The following is a 16362-nucleotide window of genomic DNA, read 5'->3' on the forward strand; positions in this document are numbered from 1 at the left end:
ATTTGCAAACTTTTTTTTAGAATTCTTCTACAGCTGTACTATACAATTAGGGATAATGTCCAAGCATAGTCTCAAATTTAAACTTCCCTACCATGCACACTGTCTGCATTCACCAGTGTGGTCACTAGCTGAGACCTGCATCTTTCTGTAGCAGAAGCTGCCAAACAAGTTCAGTACCTCAGTGCATGCCTGAACTCTTGTTCACACAGACTGGATGGACTGAGTCCACGAGGAGTTAAATGTGCTGTACACAGCAGGTATCCTCAGCTGGTCTCTTGCTAAGAGCACTGAAGCCACAGAAGCAGCAATGTGGATGGAAAATATGCAGGTATGGGGCTGATGATGCTAACACCTGCGGCTGACCTTGGTTCTGAGCTGCATGAGCACATGTGAAAGGATCAAAGTAAAAAAAAGAAAGCATCTAAAAAAGAAAAGATATTCTATGGGATGAAATGAATAACATTCACTGTCAACTTTAAGCTAATGGGGTTTGCGATGTACCTTCTGAAAAGCTGGTAAATAATCTGGCAGCTGTACACAGGCAGATAAACAGAGAGCCCCTTCAGATTTTCACAGATTTTCCCCAAACCAAAAACCTAAAGCAAGAGAGTCCAAGATCTGGTAAAATTTCTGTTGCTCTTTGTCATAAGAAAACACACCAGGATTTTCCATTTATACAGTCTGATTGTAAAGGATAAAGTCTTCTCCTTTGACAGTATTGTTAGACTGAAAATAAAATGAAAAACTAACCTGTGACTTAAATCCTATACTTAAGTGGTTTTAATGAAGCCAGTTTGCAATTTGAACTACCAGGAGAGTCAGCTACCAGCACTTTTATGCATAGATCCACAGATAGTGTGGATAAAGCTATATACATTTAGAAGCTTAATAGATGAAGAGAGACACTGCTATTGGCAAGCAGTTTATTCCTCTGCAAAATTTAGATCAAATAACTCAGTCTGAACAGAATATTGAGCTCCACTGATTCTGAATGAGGCTACAGGAATGGAAATGCAATTTGACATAGCCACATTGCCAATTAAGGATAAAATACAGGAAATATGTCAACTAGCAACAAAGGCAGAGGCTTTCAGGCTTTCTATGTGAAGTTGGCTCCTTTGGACCCACTTACGAAAACTTTGGAGTTATTCAGGTAAATAAAACTGCAGCAGAGCCCAGAAGAAAAAGTAAATATAAGAAGAAAGAGGAGGAGACCTGGGACTTGCCCACAGTTCTTATCAAATTATAGACACTGTGTGTAAGTGAATAAGTTCTCATTAGTAGAGACAGTCACTGAGACAAACTTCACTCGTGTATATCTGGGACAATCCTACCGAAGCTAGCAGTTGTGTTCAGGTAAACTTGGTCTGATAAAGTAGAATTTGAGCTGTCACAGACAATTTCTGGAACTTGTACATTGATAAGAGAATGAGCAAACAAAATGAAATAGAAGTGGTTCATGAAAGGGTCTGAAAAATTCCATTGAATTCAAAGAAAGGGATGCAGTTTCGACAACTGAGGGAGACCCACTGTGTCTTGTGCATCCAGTGACCATGTTAAATACTCTGGTTTGCCTGCTCAAAAGCATACAACAAATGCCCTGAAGCGAGAGGACACCCTTCATTATGGCTCATTCAGCCAGGTGCTGACATGAACACTGTCAGGGTTTAGGAAAACACAGGCTCCTAAACGCTGTGGCTGCTGGTGCTCCAGCAGAAATGTCTAATTGGGCAATAGGAGCTCCAGGGGGAGAACACCAACAAGCCTAACAGGCAGCAAGCACCTGGTTCATTGATATAAAAATCAATAGGGGAGCGGCTTAGTCTGAAAGCCTGGGAATACGCAGGTGGCCTCCCCATAATGATCTTCCCTGTTGGGATCTGAATGTAGGATATCTTCTGTAATAAAGCAGAGCCAGAAGAATCCATTTGTGAGTTGTTATTGAAATACTGGTTTTAGCCCACCTCCAGTTTCTTTGCATTGAGGTGATGTTCATTGTTTCCTAGTCTACATGCAGCAGGGCCAGCTCAGAAGTGGATTGGCTTTTCAGGAAGGCACTTGCCACTTAAGAAAGATGCAGTACAATCTCAGTGGCTTGCAATGCTTATGAAGGGTGCTGTTCCAAAAGTGCTGAGTACCTGTGCTGTTTGTCCCCAGAATTAGTCCTACAGGGACTTTGCAAAGGATCACACAGCCACGCCACCAAGCTTGACCTGAAGCAATGGTTTGTGACGGTAAAATGGTAAAATGGCTCAGTCTGCCAGCAAATTTGCCAGTCACTGCTGATAGAAATGGGGTTTGTGATGCACATACTGATCCACAGGGAGCTGGACTGAGACCAAAGTCATTTCATGCAGGCCACTGCACAGCCAAGAGAAGATAATTTTCAATCTGTACTGACCTGGCCTGGATCAAACCTAGTAGCCTTGGGATGCAAAACTTTATAGTCTGTTATTAGTCCCAATGGCCTACAAAAAAATAAAAGTACAGCCATTTTATGGGCATAAATATGTACTTTTTTTATGCATAGAGAAGTGGGTAAGAAAATTCAGAGGTCATCAATGAAAAGTGGTATCAAGATGCAATTCAGAGGTAGTTTTTTTCTGGTCTATGAATATGCAAAAATCCTGATAGGTACAAATGATCCCTGATCAGCTCTGTTTATGTGAGGAAGGTACCAAAACATTGGGCATGAGATGTTTTGATTTATGTTAATAAGCTCAGACCTTCCAACATGTAGCCCAGCTGACAGAAAAACTTCTGTACAACTAGAAATAGACAGTTTAATTACAAGAACAATTTTCCAGCTCACTCTTAACTAGGCTGTATGGAACAGTGTGGTTTTTGTTGCCTGCTTGAGATCCACTTGTTCTTCCACATCCACTTGTGAAGTAATCTGTAAGCTTAAAAAAAATTATCAGAAGAATTTTCTGACTTATCTCCATCTAGAAGACACCAAGAAAATGCAAGTTTGAAGGACAGTGCATTCCTCAGAGACCAGAACTAAGAAAGGGGGATCTAGGATGCATCCATAGTTAGTATAGAGGACCTGATTGTATTATTGTGACTGATTGTCTCACAATTACTAGCATTTTCATCTTTATCCACTTTTCCACATCAATATAATTCTTAACTTTTCCCATCATGGTTTCCCAGGGCACAGTTACATTTTCCATTTTTCAAAAGTTATTTTAGTTGAATTTCCCATATCCCTGTCTTTTACTTTACCCCCAGACCTAAAACTCACATTGATATCTGTTATCAAAGAGACTGCATTTCCTTCTTGCTGACTTTGACAAAATGAACTTCTCAAAACTGTGCAGAACACTTTGAAACTGGCAGGTCTTTTTGCTGTTTCTTCAGCTACATCCCACTACTCTCTTTGTATTCAAGCAGGGACTTTCCCTCTTGCGCTCCTTGTGAATTTGGGGTCCCTGAGCCCATCTGGATGTCCTTTGCTAGCTAAAGTGTCACAGGAGACCTGACAGAGAGACAGTGTTACTGCAGTGGTAGGGTAGGAAAGGCTGGCAGACTAAGGATAGAAATCTGTGGGAAACAAGGTTCTTTTAGGTCCACTACTTTTAGGACAACTTGTTTTACTTTTATTATTAATTAATAATTCACTCACTGCCAGGTACAGCCTACGCTTGAACTCACTTTCACAGTATGGATGCCTTTTTGCGTACCCATTGCCACTACTGCTAGCCATACACAATGGGTTTGAGACATTGGATTATGAATACAAATAGGAAACCAATGAGAAGAAAATGCATCTTCCTTGTGCATCTAGGTAATTCAGGAAATGAGACGGGGGAAGCTATTGCTGTTGCCTGTAATACTCCAGTTAATTGGGCAACTGCTGTGCCAGAAAACCTTTTCCCCACCTACAGCAAGTAAAATTTATACTGGTGGTTGGTAACAAGAACATCTTCATAAAATGGTTGAATTTATTTTATACCTATAAATGAAAAGAGCTCTTAACAAAGGGGGGTAACTGATATGCTTGGTAAATCAAGGATAAAAGGACACAGGCTCTATTGAAGATTTTTTCCCCTCGTCTTTTCTTTTTAAACCTTTTGATGAGGTGCCCTGTTGCTCTGAGATGAGCTTCCACTGAAGTACTTTTGGAATTATCTCAAAGAGAAACAGATCATTTAAATGAGTTAAAGCCCCCAAAACAGATCCACTATCTCCAACCTCAGGTTCATTTTTTGTATTAATAATTTTGTGAAATTTATAAAGTAACTTTACTACTGAACCAGGGGCTTATAAGACAAAGAAGTCTCATTCATTTTTTCCCGCTTCCTTCTGAAGTGGTGAAGGATGATACATTTAGAATAAAGATGAAAGCAAATATGTAGAAGAGAGGGAATATTCTGATAAATTTGTATTTATCAACCTTGAGTGTTTAGAAAACACCTACAGGCAATGATTCTTCAAATTCCTCCAGACCTACCTGGGATTTCGGTCCTTCAGGGAAAATTCATTTGAAGATAAGATAAGGTGCTCCTTTCTATTTACTTTTTTTTCTCTTTTAGACAACAGAGAGAATTTTAAAGGTGTAGGACAGGAGAGCAGGATTCAATTTTTTTTAAATAGAGAGAGAAAGATTGTTTCTTCTCTCCTGTATGTTTTCTTCAGGGAAAAAGAGATATTGTATGCACCAGAAGGAAGTCAGTCGTGGCTGGAATACTCAACAGACTAGACCTGTAAGTTCCTTATGACCTCTATAGATAACACAAAATTATGGTCCTCCTCATTTCTATTGAAGGGTAAACTGGTCATTTTACTCATTAAGTAGGCATGGGGCAGACTAAGACTGACCTGAGACTGTGTGTGTGGGGGGTTTGTACTGACTGAGAGATTATCTGTTACAAAGTTTGTTTATACATTTGCTATGCATTTGAATATGTTTATAATACTATAATATACATTTATTTTTACTAAATGCTTGAGCTACTCTTTATTGTGTGTTACAGGGGCTGACTTTTACTCCAATGTGCAGGCATGTACATGTAAACCTTGGAAGCAATTTGCACCTCTGTGGTACAGAAAGCATTATGTTGAGAAACTCTGGCATGCTAGGCAAAATTATGGACTTCTAGACCCAGATTAAGCCTGTGTTTCAGTCCTTAAGTGCACAGGTTCCCACTAAGCTCAGCTGGAGACATATATACATGAGCACTTATATAAGGATATATTTGAAATGCATTATTTTATTATGTTTTTAAAATGCAATTTTGATGCAACATCAACAGAAGATGCAAATAGCAATAGATGCACAGTACTGGGGTATATCTTGGGAAGTCTTAGGGAATCCAAGTGACATTCCAAAAGCTGAAAAATCTTCTAGTAAGAGGTCATCACTGCTGTAGTTTCCATACTTTCCTGTACTGTGAGTGGCTTGTATGGGATCTACCAACATAGTCAAGGAATAGAAAAATGTCAGAATGGATTCTTTCATTTTGGTGATGAAGTGCTAGCTTTGCTTGGCAGCATGCAAGATTCAATAAAAACAGACAGGTCTTCAAAAAATTGCAGCATAAATAGATGAACTCTTTAAAGTAATATAAGTTCTGTCATCTAGATGTGAAATATAGACCTAAGTGCCCACCGAAGTAAAAGCTGACCGCACATTCCATAGATAAGTGTTAAAGTTTTCTCAGTGTCTTGGGCTGAGAAATGTTTTAACTACATATCTCCTTGCCACAATAGACAGAATGAAAGCATTTGAAGTTAAATCCATTTTTCAAAGGAAGAAAACAGAGCATCCATAAAGAAACAAAGGCATATCACAGGATGAGGTCTCTAGATAGCTACTGTCTTCAGGAAAGTTGCAATTAGCTGTGCAATGGAGAAGGTGAACTTAGTTGTATTTCAATAGCATTTATAATTATTTCAGTAGCTAGAACGCTGATAGGTATGTGCAGGGGGTGGTTTTCAAGATTTCCTTGTGAGACAGAAGGTCAGGATTCCTGTGGTCTCCTGTCATATTTAATTCATATCCTCTGGCCTTCTTCACCACATTTATTGAATTACAGGAATAAAGTTCAATGAACCAAAAACAAAAGAAGAGAGGACAGGGCAAATCCTGATTTCTTTTACGTCCCTACCACACAACTGACTTCAGTGGGCCTGTAAGAGAGCATCTTAAAGCAGAATTTGGAAGGAGGGGGAGGTACAAGTCAGTATAACCCCTCTCACCACCCCCATAATTGCATCCAAGTAATTTATTGCAAGGAGCGACTATTTGCATGTGGGAGTAAGGATCCAATTTCTACCAGTCAAGAATCTCCCTGTATACTTTTTAAGGCTAATCTTTGTGTACTCCCTGTGTGTGTTTATCAGATTCCTTCTTGCCACAAATGAGATGGCAGTAGAATGGCTTTTCAAAACCATTCTTCAGAAAAGCATTCCTGGCAATTACATCGTATGTATGCTAAGAGGTAATCCTCAAATATGTTAAAAATACCAGTTTCAGGGAAGTGCCCTATTGGCATGCTTATAATGATGATTCCCTGCAATTACCTTAATTAAATTTATACAACCTTCATTCTCCCTTCACAAGTGAGATGCAATAAGCACAGGTTTTCCAACAGGCCTGCAGTGTGGACTTTACTACTGGAGTAGCTCTAGACATGCTCTGTGATATTGGGGAAGAAGATTTTGTTGTGTCTCCTCCACTCCTATTACCCTATTTTTATTGCCCTGTATGCTGCCTTCAAGAACTGGGCTGTTTCGGGTATAATTGTGGATCACTCAGATTTCTCAGCTACCTCTTCAGTCAAATCTACACATAGTGTCTGCACTGTGGTTTAGACACTCATACAGTTAAAATAGTGCAATCCCCTAGTGTGAGCTGTCATATCAGAACCTCACACAAATAACCTCTACCTGTACCCAATAACATCTTTATAACAGTGTAGTTTGTTTTCAGAGCTAGGTATGTGCAAATCTGGTTGTTGAGTCTGACCCAAAATATTAATCAAAAAAAGAAGACATAAAATGTTTTCAAATTCTATCCAAAACTGCGAGCTCACCAATATTTAGCTTTGGCATTTGAATTTTTGGAAATGTCACAGCTAATAAATAATGTATTATTTTCTGAGCTACAATGTAAATTTTTATTTTAAAATTTGAATCTGCTTAACTTCCAAAAATTAAGTGCTCTGCTCACGTACATGTCAACCTATGGGATGGCTGCCTTTCCACTTAATACATTTAATAAAGGTGACCAGATGTTTTGTGTTTTTAATGGCTTGTTCTGCATCCCAACAAAATGTCCCTGTTTTGGCTGCGATTGCAGATGATTCATTCTGAAACCCAGCCCAGCTGCCCTGACACAGCCGAGGCAGGGCATAGTTAAAGAACAAGCCATCTGTGCAAAAGAAGTGTGCTGGAGGAGCGCTTTGTCAGGAAAAGACTGTCATTTCTTGGCCCCTATGTTTTCTAGGCATCCATAACCCCAAAGTCCCATGGGTCCAACCTCTCTGCCTTTGCAGTTAAATCCCATGTCCCAAGATATTCTCTTCCTTCCCCCTTACTTAGAAACCTTTCAGCCTGCTCCGCTATATAAGATCATGTGTAGATCAAATGTTTCTGTAAAATGTAAGATGTTGCTCCCACTTTCATTCTTTCCAATCACATGGCAAAACTCCTGACCCTGTAGCTGCATCAGCGAAGCCTCATGCTAGAAAAAGCAAGAGGGATTAATTTATGGCTTTTCTGAATAATTAGCTCTGCCCAGTTCTGTACTAGCATCACTCTATTGTCAGTGCTGCCAAAAGAGACATCCTGCATTCATGAACAGTCACGCCGCTTGCTTGCAGGCTAGCCAAATTCAAGGGCAAAATTCTACCCGCAGGCAAAGCTCCCCATTGCCTCAGCAAGAGGCAGGCATGCATATTTGAAGGCAAAGTCTGGTCTTGAATGTGTCACTGAAATAAGCTACTTCAAGCCTTGAGAGGGTTCTGGCCCCACAGCATCTTTCACATGACCTGCAGGCTGCATCGTGAAGCAGTGCTGACACCTTCTCCCTGCCCAGAGGATGGAGCATACAGCAAGAGCAGCTCAGCAGGACACCGCCATTCCAGGGTAGGAAGTAAAGGTTCCTGTCAAGTTTTCTTTACAGCCTATGTTCTCTAGCATTTGAAAGAACCATTGCAACTCAAGTCATCTGGCATGCATACGAATGACAAATATGCTTCAGAGGCAATAAATTAGCAATTTCAAGGCTTTACTTCCCCTCATGGACTAATTGTCAGAGATTATAGTATATTATGAGAGAGCAATGATACTAATGCCTAAATATGCTTCAGTGATTATAGAGCTATCCTCAATAACCAAGCTGTTTAAATGTCAATGCAAGAAAGCTCTTTATTATGAGATTAAATATTATTTTGAAGCAATGCAATAGGAACTTCCCAGGCTTCATGCCTGCAATAATACTGTCTTGGAGCAATATATATTGGACAAACTATGCTTTTTTTTAAATGTGTACAGTAAAGGGTCCCAAAGTACTTTTGTGCTGCAAACTTGAACCGCATTCCTTATAAGAAAGAGGATCTTGGTATCTTTTCCCTTTGCATTTGTTACTGACATGCTGCTGCCTTCGTTCTTTCCTCCGTTTTATAGTAATACTTGTGTATCACTACTGTATAGAGAAGATAAAGTCTTGTTTTCTGTTAGTGTGAGTGGAGAATCAAACCTCAAAGCCTTTTTCTTCTTTCTTTTTACATCTCTAAGTACTAGTGTCTTGTACAGATGCTTTTGACAGTCCTACCCCTCACACCTAAATAAATCTGTTTATACCTGTCATTGAGAGAACCCCTGGAAGTTAGACAGAAGCCCCAACTTTCAGGTTCAGCTGTTGACATGCAGCAGAGAACAGAAGTGTCTTTAAGCCATAACTCCAGTTCCACAGTTCGGGAGATGACAGTTGGTGATCGTGAGCTCAGGTGTGGATTTAAAAGGGAGGGAGGCTAAAAAGTCTTTAGCATCCCACTAATCTCATATAGGACTCCCACACTACGGATCTTGTCACACAGCTGTGCAGCCTTTCCCTATAGATGACAGCAATGTATGTCCCTGCAGAATACCACAACGTTTTTTTCTAGAAAACCCTAAACACTGCCGTGGGTGCTGATGGTAGGACATGGCTGCTCTCCTGTCCAGATCCAACATGCCATTCCCCTCCCATTGTTTCTAAAGCTACCTGGTATGATGTCCACCATGTTTCATAAATGCAAGTCAAAAGAGCTACAACATGGTCAAAGATCACATCTCATGTTCCCTAGTATTTGAAGATATTTATTCATCTCACTTTGAAGCTGTAACTTAAAACAATAGAGGGTAAAACTCATCTAGGAGGCTGCACATTTTAGTTGGCTGCTAAATGTCAGGGAAGTTCTAAAAATATTGGGAATGTCTGAATCTGAAGCTTGATTTCTAGTAAACTTACTAATTATTACTAATAATTACTATAATAGTATAGAAAACATATAGATAAGCCTGTGGGGACAGATCATGTAAAATAAGGACACAAATTACAGAAAGACAACTGCTAATGAAGTTGTGGTGGAATTCTCTCTTGAAAATATTTTTTTTTCTTTAGGAAGTATTGTTTCTTAAACATAGCCTGCAGATCTCTTCCGTGGTGTGCTCCTGAAGTAAAGAGGTGCTTCATATATGGATGACCAGGGAACTTACTAGCAAGACTTCCATTATGCCCAGCTATAGCAGGACTGGACACCTGGATCCGTGTCCTAATACTTTCTGCTGCAACCTGACAATTGTTAATTCTGAATTTTTGCTGTTTCATCTTGACTGATTTCTTCAGCCATTTTATATCTCATCTATAAAACGTAACACTTGTTTACCTCAGAATGTCTGAAGCTCTTTCTGATGCTCAGGTAAAAGACACCTGCCATATATGCTCAGAAAAGACATAAATTGCTCTATCATTTGTAACATTTTAAAAGATCTTCATCTATTAATATCACAGTGTGACTGACAAGGAACATGCTGAAAGGCCATGAGAATTCTTTTTCTGCTCTTCCAGGCAGACAATAATCTGACATCTTTTTTGTGATGTCTTGACTTAGAATATACGATGGGAAACCGTGTCTTTATCCTTGTAACAGTAATAAACTTACAATACTGATGTTAAGTAAATAACCATAAGTAATAAGCTGACACTGATCAAAGGAGAATTATGTGGACTTATAATAGAATGGGGAAAAATTACCTGCATTTGGCCACTTTTATGCAAATATTATTTGAAATCAGGCTAAAATGCTCTTTAATTTTTTGCAGGCACCTTATGAAATGCCCCATTATTCCCAGCTGTCACTTACCATATATCCTGGTGCACACATACACTTTCCTGTGATGCTGTCACAATCTGCACCGTTCTGGCAAGGGCAGGTCAGCTGGCAGCCTTCGCCGTAGTATCCAGGGGGACAGGTTTCATTGCAGTACAGTCCAGCCCAGCCAGCTTTGCAGCTACATTCTCCAGACAACGGATGGCAACTAATGAAGACAGGCAGACATTAATGAGATGTGCACATGAAAGAAAAATACAGTCTGTAACCACCTGTCGAACGCTTTACATGCAATGCCAGCAAGAGTCACACTAAGAACAGAAACGTGAACACTTATAAGGATGGTGAACATAAGCAGCCATATAACTTAGGAAGTGAATAGGGAATATGGTGCTAAATACCAGCCCAGCACGCCACTTCTAAACATCTGGGAACTGCCACAGCACTGGTAATTCTACACCTTTAAAGTTCATGCTTCTCCATTCTCAAATCGATGTGACTTGGATTACTGACGTTAACCACAACACAATTAATCCATATTGTTGTATGACATATATGTGCCATACTATTTAGTATAATACAGTCAAAGGTGTTCAGGGTTAGGAGAAATTCCAATGGATGGAGGAATGCAACCAAGAGAGTTGTGAAGATAAATCTGAGTCCTGTGGCCCAATATTCTATTCTATTCTATTCTATTCTATTCTATTCTATTCTATTCTATTCTATTCTAATTTGTGTATTAAAAGTGAGTGCCACCTCAGCAGAACTTTTCAGCAGGGAGAGGTAGAAAGTGCTTTGGAAGGGAAAAATCTCCTTGGAAAAAGTTTTGCAGGGAATATTCAGCCATAGTGAACAGAACTGATCACTACCTGAAGCCTTGGGATTTCTGGGGGGCAAGAGTCAACAGGAGCCCTGGGACTAAATCTCAGCTGTGCAGGGAAACAAGTCAAGTTCCTTTATACTGAATAATGAGCATTGCTGCCCAACATTAATCCTCTGGTTTTCATTTCTATTCAGACAATTCCACACAGTTGTGAGAGCACACAGAGAGAAAAGTAGAAAGGAGAATCAAGCCCAAAAGACCAGACAATGCCTGGTCCTTCTGCATCTGGTAGGTGGAAGACTTACCCCTTTGTTCCTCCTGCTATGAAACATTTTATCTTTATTCACCATTTTCTCTTCTACAAACAGAAAGAGCATCTCCCAGGTTTTCTTAGGGCACTAACTTCCCACAGCAGGAGAGCCATGCTGAGGCGGTGGCTGAGGGCTAGGAAAGGAGGGGAAGGCTGGAGATGTGGTAAGTCCTGGTTTGAAGAGATGGAGGTTTCTGTGGGGTGGGAAGGGAGAGCACAGGGGGATGTCTAGTTTGAGGAGATGAGGTCAAAAGAGAGAGCAGGGGATGGAGAGGGAATCTGATCTTTGGAAAAGGACCCCATGTTGTCTGAGGCCAGCTGGGAGTATAGAGCTCAGTGTGCTCTGGGAGCCTCTGAGAAAATGAGAAATAATATTGCTACAAATCAGAGTTTCTTTATTATTCTCAGAACAAGAAAGAATCGAGTTCTGCAAGGTGGCACCTCTCTGTGGACCTGTCTCCTGGATTTTTGCCTCATAGAAACTATTTATTTTCCTTTACGATTATTTATTGCCACAGTTTAATATTGCAGACATGACTGAATGGGTTTCTTTACACCTATAAAATTAATATTGTATATGTTAATTTTCAAGGTAACCTCATAAAACGTAATTTCCAAGTATGTTTCTGGCAATTACTGGTAGGAGAGGTTAGTCATATACTGTTGAGACTAAGAATGATCAAATTTTGTGTGTCGTATGTTTCATCATAAATAGTGTTTTACTGACTAATTAAAACAATTAATCAGCTTAACAAAGTACCATCCATGAAATTCTTCTGACAAAGCAGTCCCTGAAATTATGGTTGTTCACAAAGCACCTCTTAACATTCAGATGAAAATAATAAAAGCTCATTTTTTCCCCCTCTGTGTCTATTAATCATTACCTAATAGGAGAAGAAAGCTAAACATTAAAGAAATATTTTAAAGTGGATTTTTTGTTTCTCTGTTTTCACTGCTACTGCACGTATCAAACGGTTCCATGAGAACTGCAGCTGTTGACTAAATTAAATCTTTCAAAGGTAATAAATGATCATGGCAGTTTGAATCAGTCTATGACAATTCAATTGAAAATACTATACTCAGTAAGAATTTCTACTCCAAGGTTGGCTCCTTCATCAAAATGAAAAGCTTTTTTGCATGGAATGCAAGCTATATGTTGAGGACTAAATATCATCCTAACATGCACTAAAATAAGAAGCAAAAAACAAACAGGCTTTGCAGAAGAGTCTGCAGGAGACAGAGGGCTTGGACTCCAAAACAAGGTCCAGTAGAAGGTTGAGACCATATTCTGCCCTCCCAAAGCCTTGTCCACTCTTTCATGAGGCTATGAGCCAGGAAAAGTCCAATGCAGATGTTTGGGTCCCTGCATCCATATAATCTTCCTGTTGAAGCAAGAACACTTTTGTTATCAGCCTAAGCATATCAGAGTTTTGTTTTTCTCCTAGGCCAAGCACTTGTAGTCTCTCAGTGCTTTGAAATACTTATCTTTTGCTGCCTTACAGAATGCTAGCATTGTAGGATTAGGAAAAATCCTCCACATTAGATTCCAGAGTTATGGTACCCATAACAATAGTTCTGGGTAGGTAGCAACAGTTGGTGAATAGACCATACAGCAGGGGAAGAGAAACTTCTCCTTTACAGTAGCAGAATAAATCTTTCCAAAGCTTTTGGCAAAAGTCAAACATTAACACACACCATAGTGTTATGGTAGCATAACAAGCTAAAGGACCTCAAATCTACATAGCTAGGTGTGAAATGAGGTTGCAGGCTGTGTCTGGCCAGGGGAGACAGGAGACTTGTCTCAGATACAGAGAATACAAGGCCCTGAATCAAAACCACTTGTTTGACAATTAAGGTGCCCTGATGCAGTGTTAGCTTGAAGATGGCTGAGATTTAGATGCTTAACCAAAATTCAGAAGACAGCTGTTCTCTTCCCAATTCTGCCAGTGAATCTTGGCCATGTAAGTTCCTCTTTCTGCCTTCATTTTTCCCATTTGTAAAATGATGCCTTTCTTCCTCTGGAAACCCTTTTAAGATCTGCAGCTGATATCACTAAATAGTACTAAGTTTTTATTATTAATTGTTCTACTATTCTGGTATGTACAAACCAGTAATTAAAGTCATCAGAGTTACATACTAAATATATTGCAGCTCATGATGTGGAAATAGTATAGGTATGCGTGTATGTGTGAGTTAAGAATGTTTCTCTGACATTGGCATTCTGTAAAATTTCATTCTGTTCAAACTATGTACCTAGAAATATTACAATAGCTAGGAAATTCATCTATCGTCCATCCAACCATCTATGCATCCAGACCGTCCAGTGAACTAAATGCTAGCTGCATTGAAGTTGAAAAGTTTGAGGCACTTAATGGCAAAGGTGTTAGGACAAAGAATAGGAAATATAGCTAGCAATGTAAATTATTTGTATAATTCCTCTCTTCCTGTTCTGAATGTACCTTTCAAGGTCATAAGTCCATATAACATTTTGCCAGCACGGGTTACAGCATATGTAAGGCACTTCTCCATGCCACCAATAAACTGAAATTAAGAAACACAAACAATTCCACTAGAGAAGGATCACTGAATGGATGGGTAAGAGAATGTGAGGCCTCCAAAAAGATCCCAGAAGGCAAACCCACTAATATCTGCTTTCTAACCACTTGTTGTGAGCAGGAAGGGAACCTTACACTCTTGAAAGAGTTTGGCAGTGTTATACATTAGTATTTTGCATTGAATCTTAACAACTTTTATTTCTTCAAATCTCCTGCATAACAGGAAGGAATAGTGTAGAAAACTTAGAGCAAACGCAAGCAGCCAAGCGTTCCTCTAGCTCTAGGCCAAGTAGAGGTGGAAACTGGAAGCTGTCCACAGTGCACAACATGGCATGAGAACGAAATTGTTCCATGGCTCTTGCTGCAGTTTGGAAGCTACTGTACGGTCCCTGGCTTTTGAGCCACTTTTACAGCAATAAAAGATTTATTTTTTAAAATTTACTAGCTGAACTGAAAAACAGAAAGTCATTTTTGACCTTTAAATTGTTTAAGCATCTGATTTTGAGGAAAACTGAGGAAACCGGGTAACTTTTTTGAGGCAAACTGGGAAAAGAAATGTTTTAGACAGCACAGCTGTACCAAATTCTGAATTTGTTCTCCACACAACTTTCAGCCAAAACAACTTCTTCCCAGTGAATTGCCTGACTTTCTGTTTATACACCAGTCATCTCATCTTAACTAACAACAGCCCTAATCCTTATTTAACAGTATTTTCTGTCTTTTGGCATCCATACTACATTCAGTCTCCCTTACTAAAATGTCCTCTTACTTTTAAAGAAGTAGCCACAATGGGACTGTACAGCCACTACTTCAGTCCAGCAAGTCTTCAAAGACAGCCTCATTCAAGCACATTATTGACTTAGGTCAAGGCAAAACTTCATGCAAGATCCATGGGGTTTGGTCCTTCCGAACTTTTCAGTGTTGAGGCAATAATCAGAGTCTCTGGACATCTATCCACTTCATTTGACTTTGTCACAGCAGGAAAGTGTCAAGGCTTAACAGGTCACTGTGTCTTCCTTCCGTTCTCATGTCTCTGACCTGGGAAAGACATTACTAAAGGCATCTGGCTCCACACACTGGCTCCACACCAGTGTTCAAGAAGGGTGGGTGGCTGAGCCTATTCCAGCTATTCATTCCCCTCTCTGCTTTTCAGAAGAGCAAGCCAGGATGATGCCTGTCTGACTATTGTAGGCTGTCTCAACATGGGCTTTTTGCATAAGGGACTATTTTACAGGTGTATCCTTTTCTGTGGAAGGACAGTCCAAGTCACCAATGCATTCTAAATTACCTAATTCTGGGGTTGTTCAAAAGTCCTGTGCAAAGTGCCTTTCAGCGTGCTTTGATGCAGAAATTATTGGATGATGTTCTTCAGCCATTACTATGCAGGAGGTTAGACTAGATGATCATGCTGGTCTCTTCAGACATTAAAATAGATAGATCTATGAAAATAGGAAAGCTGATTGTGTATTTCTTAATGTTCCTCCCCAACCTGCTCCTCAAAGCTCCCAGAACTTTCTGTTCCAGCCGGCTCTCCAATAACCAGATCAAATGAGTCAAAACCACTGACAGAAATAAGCAAGCTTCCCTCACCTTCTTTCAAGTGTTTATGTAATTACCCTACACACTCAGGTATTGCAACAAGTAGCCAAGAGTTTAAACTGCTTCTGGGGAAAATAGATGGCTGTCAGTAAATGAATCACTTTGGAAGACCACAGTTCCAGTAAGGATAAAAATTCAGGGGAGGAATGGGAGGAGGTGGCTGGGAAGAGAAGTGCACTGTATGGGACTGGTTAAACAATCAGTAAAAAGATTTGTTCAGAATATGGAGTGCCTTTGGAGAAGGTCATTTTCCATCAACTCTGACACTCCTCGGCTCAGAAACTGACAGCACTCCAAGGAGCTCATTGAAAAGTGGAAAGCTGAAATACCATGGATGAATGAAAGAACATTTACAGATCTACAGCTTGCTGATATCTCTTTGTTCCATAACAGCAGTGATAAGATGTAGGAAAAAGGGAGATTTTATCAATGGAGAGACTAGACTCATTTATTAAGGAAGTGGAGATACCATCTTAGCAGAGGATGCTGCAAGTGAAGCTGACAGAGCAGTGATGGGAGGGAAGGCACAAAATGTATCCATCAGACAGCAACCAGGCACAGGTCAGGTACATAGTCGGTAAGAACAACCACATGACCAGAAAAAGCTGTGAGAGGATGCGATCCTCCACCTTTCTGAGCTCTCTCAAACTTGAGACCTCATCTTTCTTCAGAGCTGGATGGTGGTAGTCCGTTCTTTCAGGAAGGATCTTCTGACAAACCCCCAGAGCACCTCCCAGGTAGTTCTTTGAGTAA

The 16362-nt window shown here is 39.9% G+C and overlaps 1 protein-coding gene across 11 annotated transcripts in view; it reads right to left on the reverse strand.

The window, feature by feature from the left end:
- Positions 1-16362, reverse strand: part of MEGF11 (multiple EGF like domains 11) — a 294330-nt gene that overhangs the window by 73514 nt on the left and 204454 nt on the right. For all 11 annotated transcript variants that reach the window (XM_030015419.2, XM_030015424.1, XM_030015421.1 and 8 more), the window contains one exon: positions 10356-10530. In XM_030015419.2, coding sequence (XP_029871279.1) covers positions 10356-10530 — 175 coding nt within the window. The remainder of the gene's footprint in view (positions 1-10355; positions 10531-16362) is intronic.

This window comes from Aquila chrysaetos, chromosome 5 (assembly GCF_900496995.4).
Source record: "Aquila chrysaetos chrysaetos chromosome 5, bAquChr1.4, whole genome shotgun sequence".
NCBI lineage: Eukaryota > Metazoa > Chordata > Aves > Accipitriformes > Accipitridae > Aquila > Aquila chrysaetos.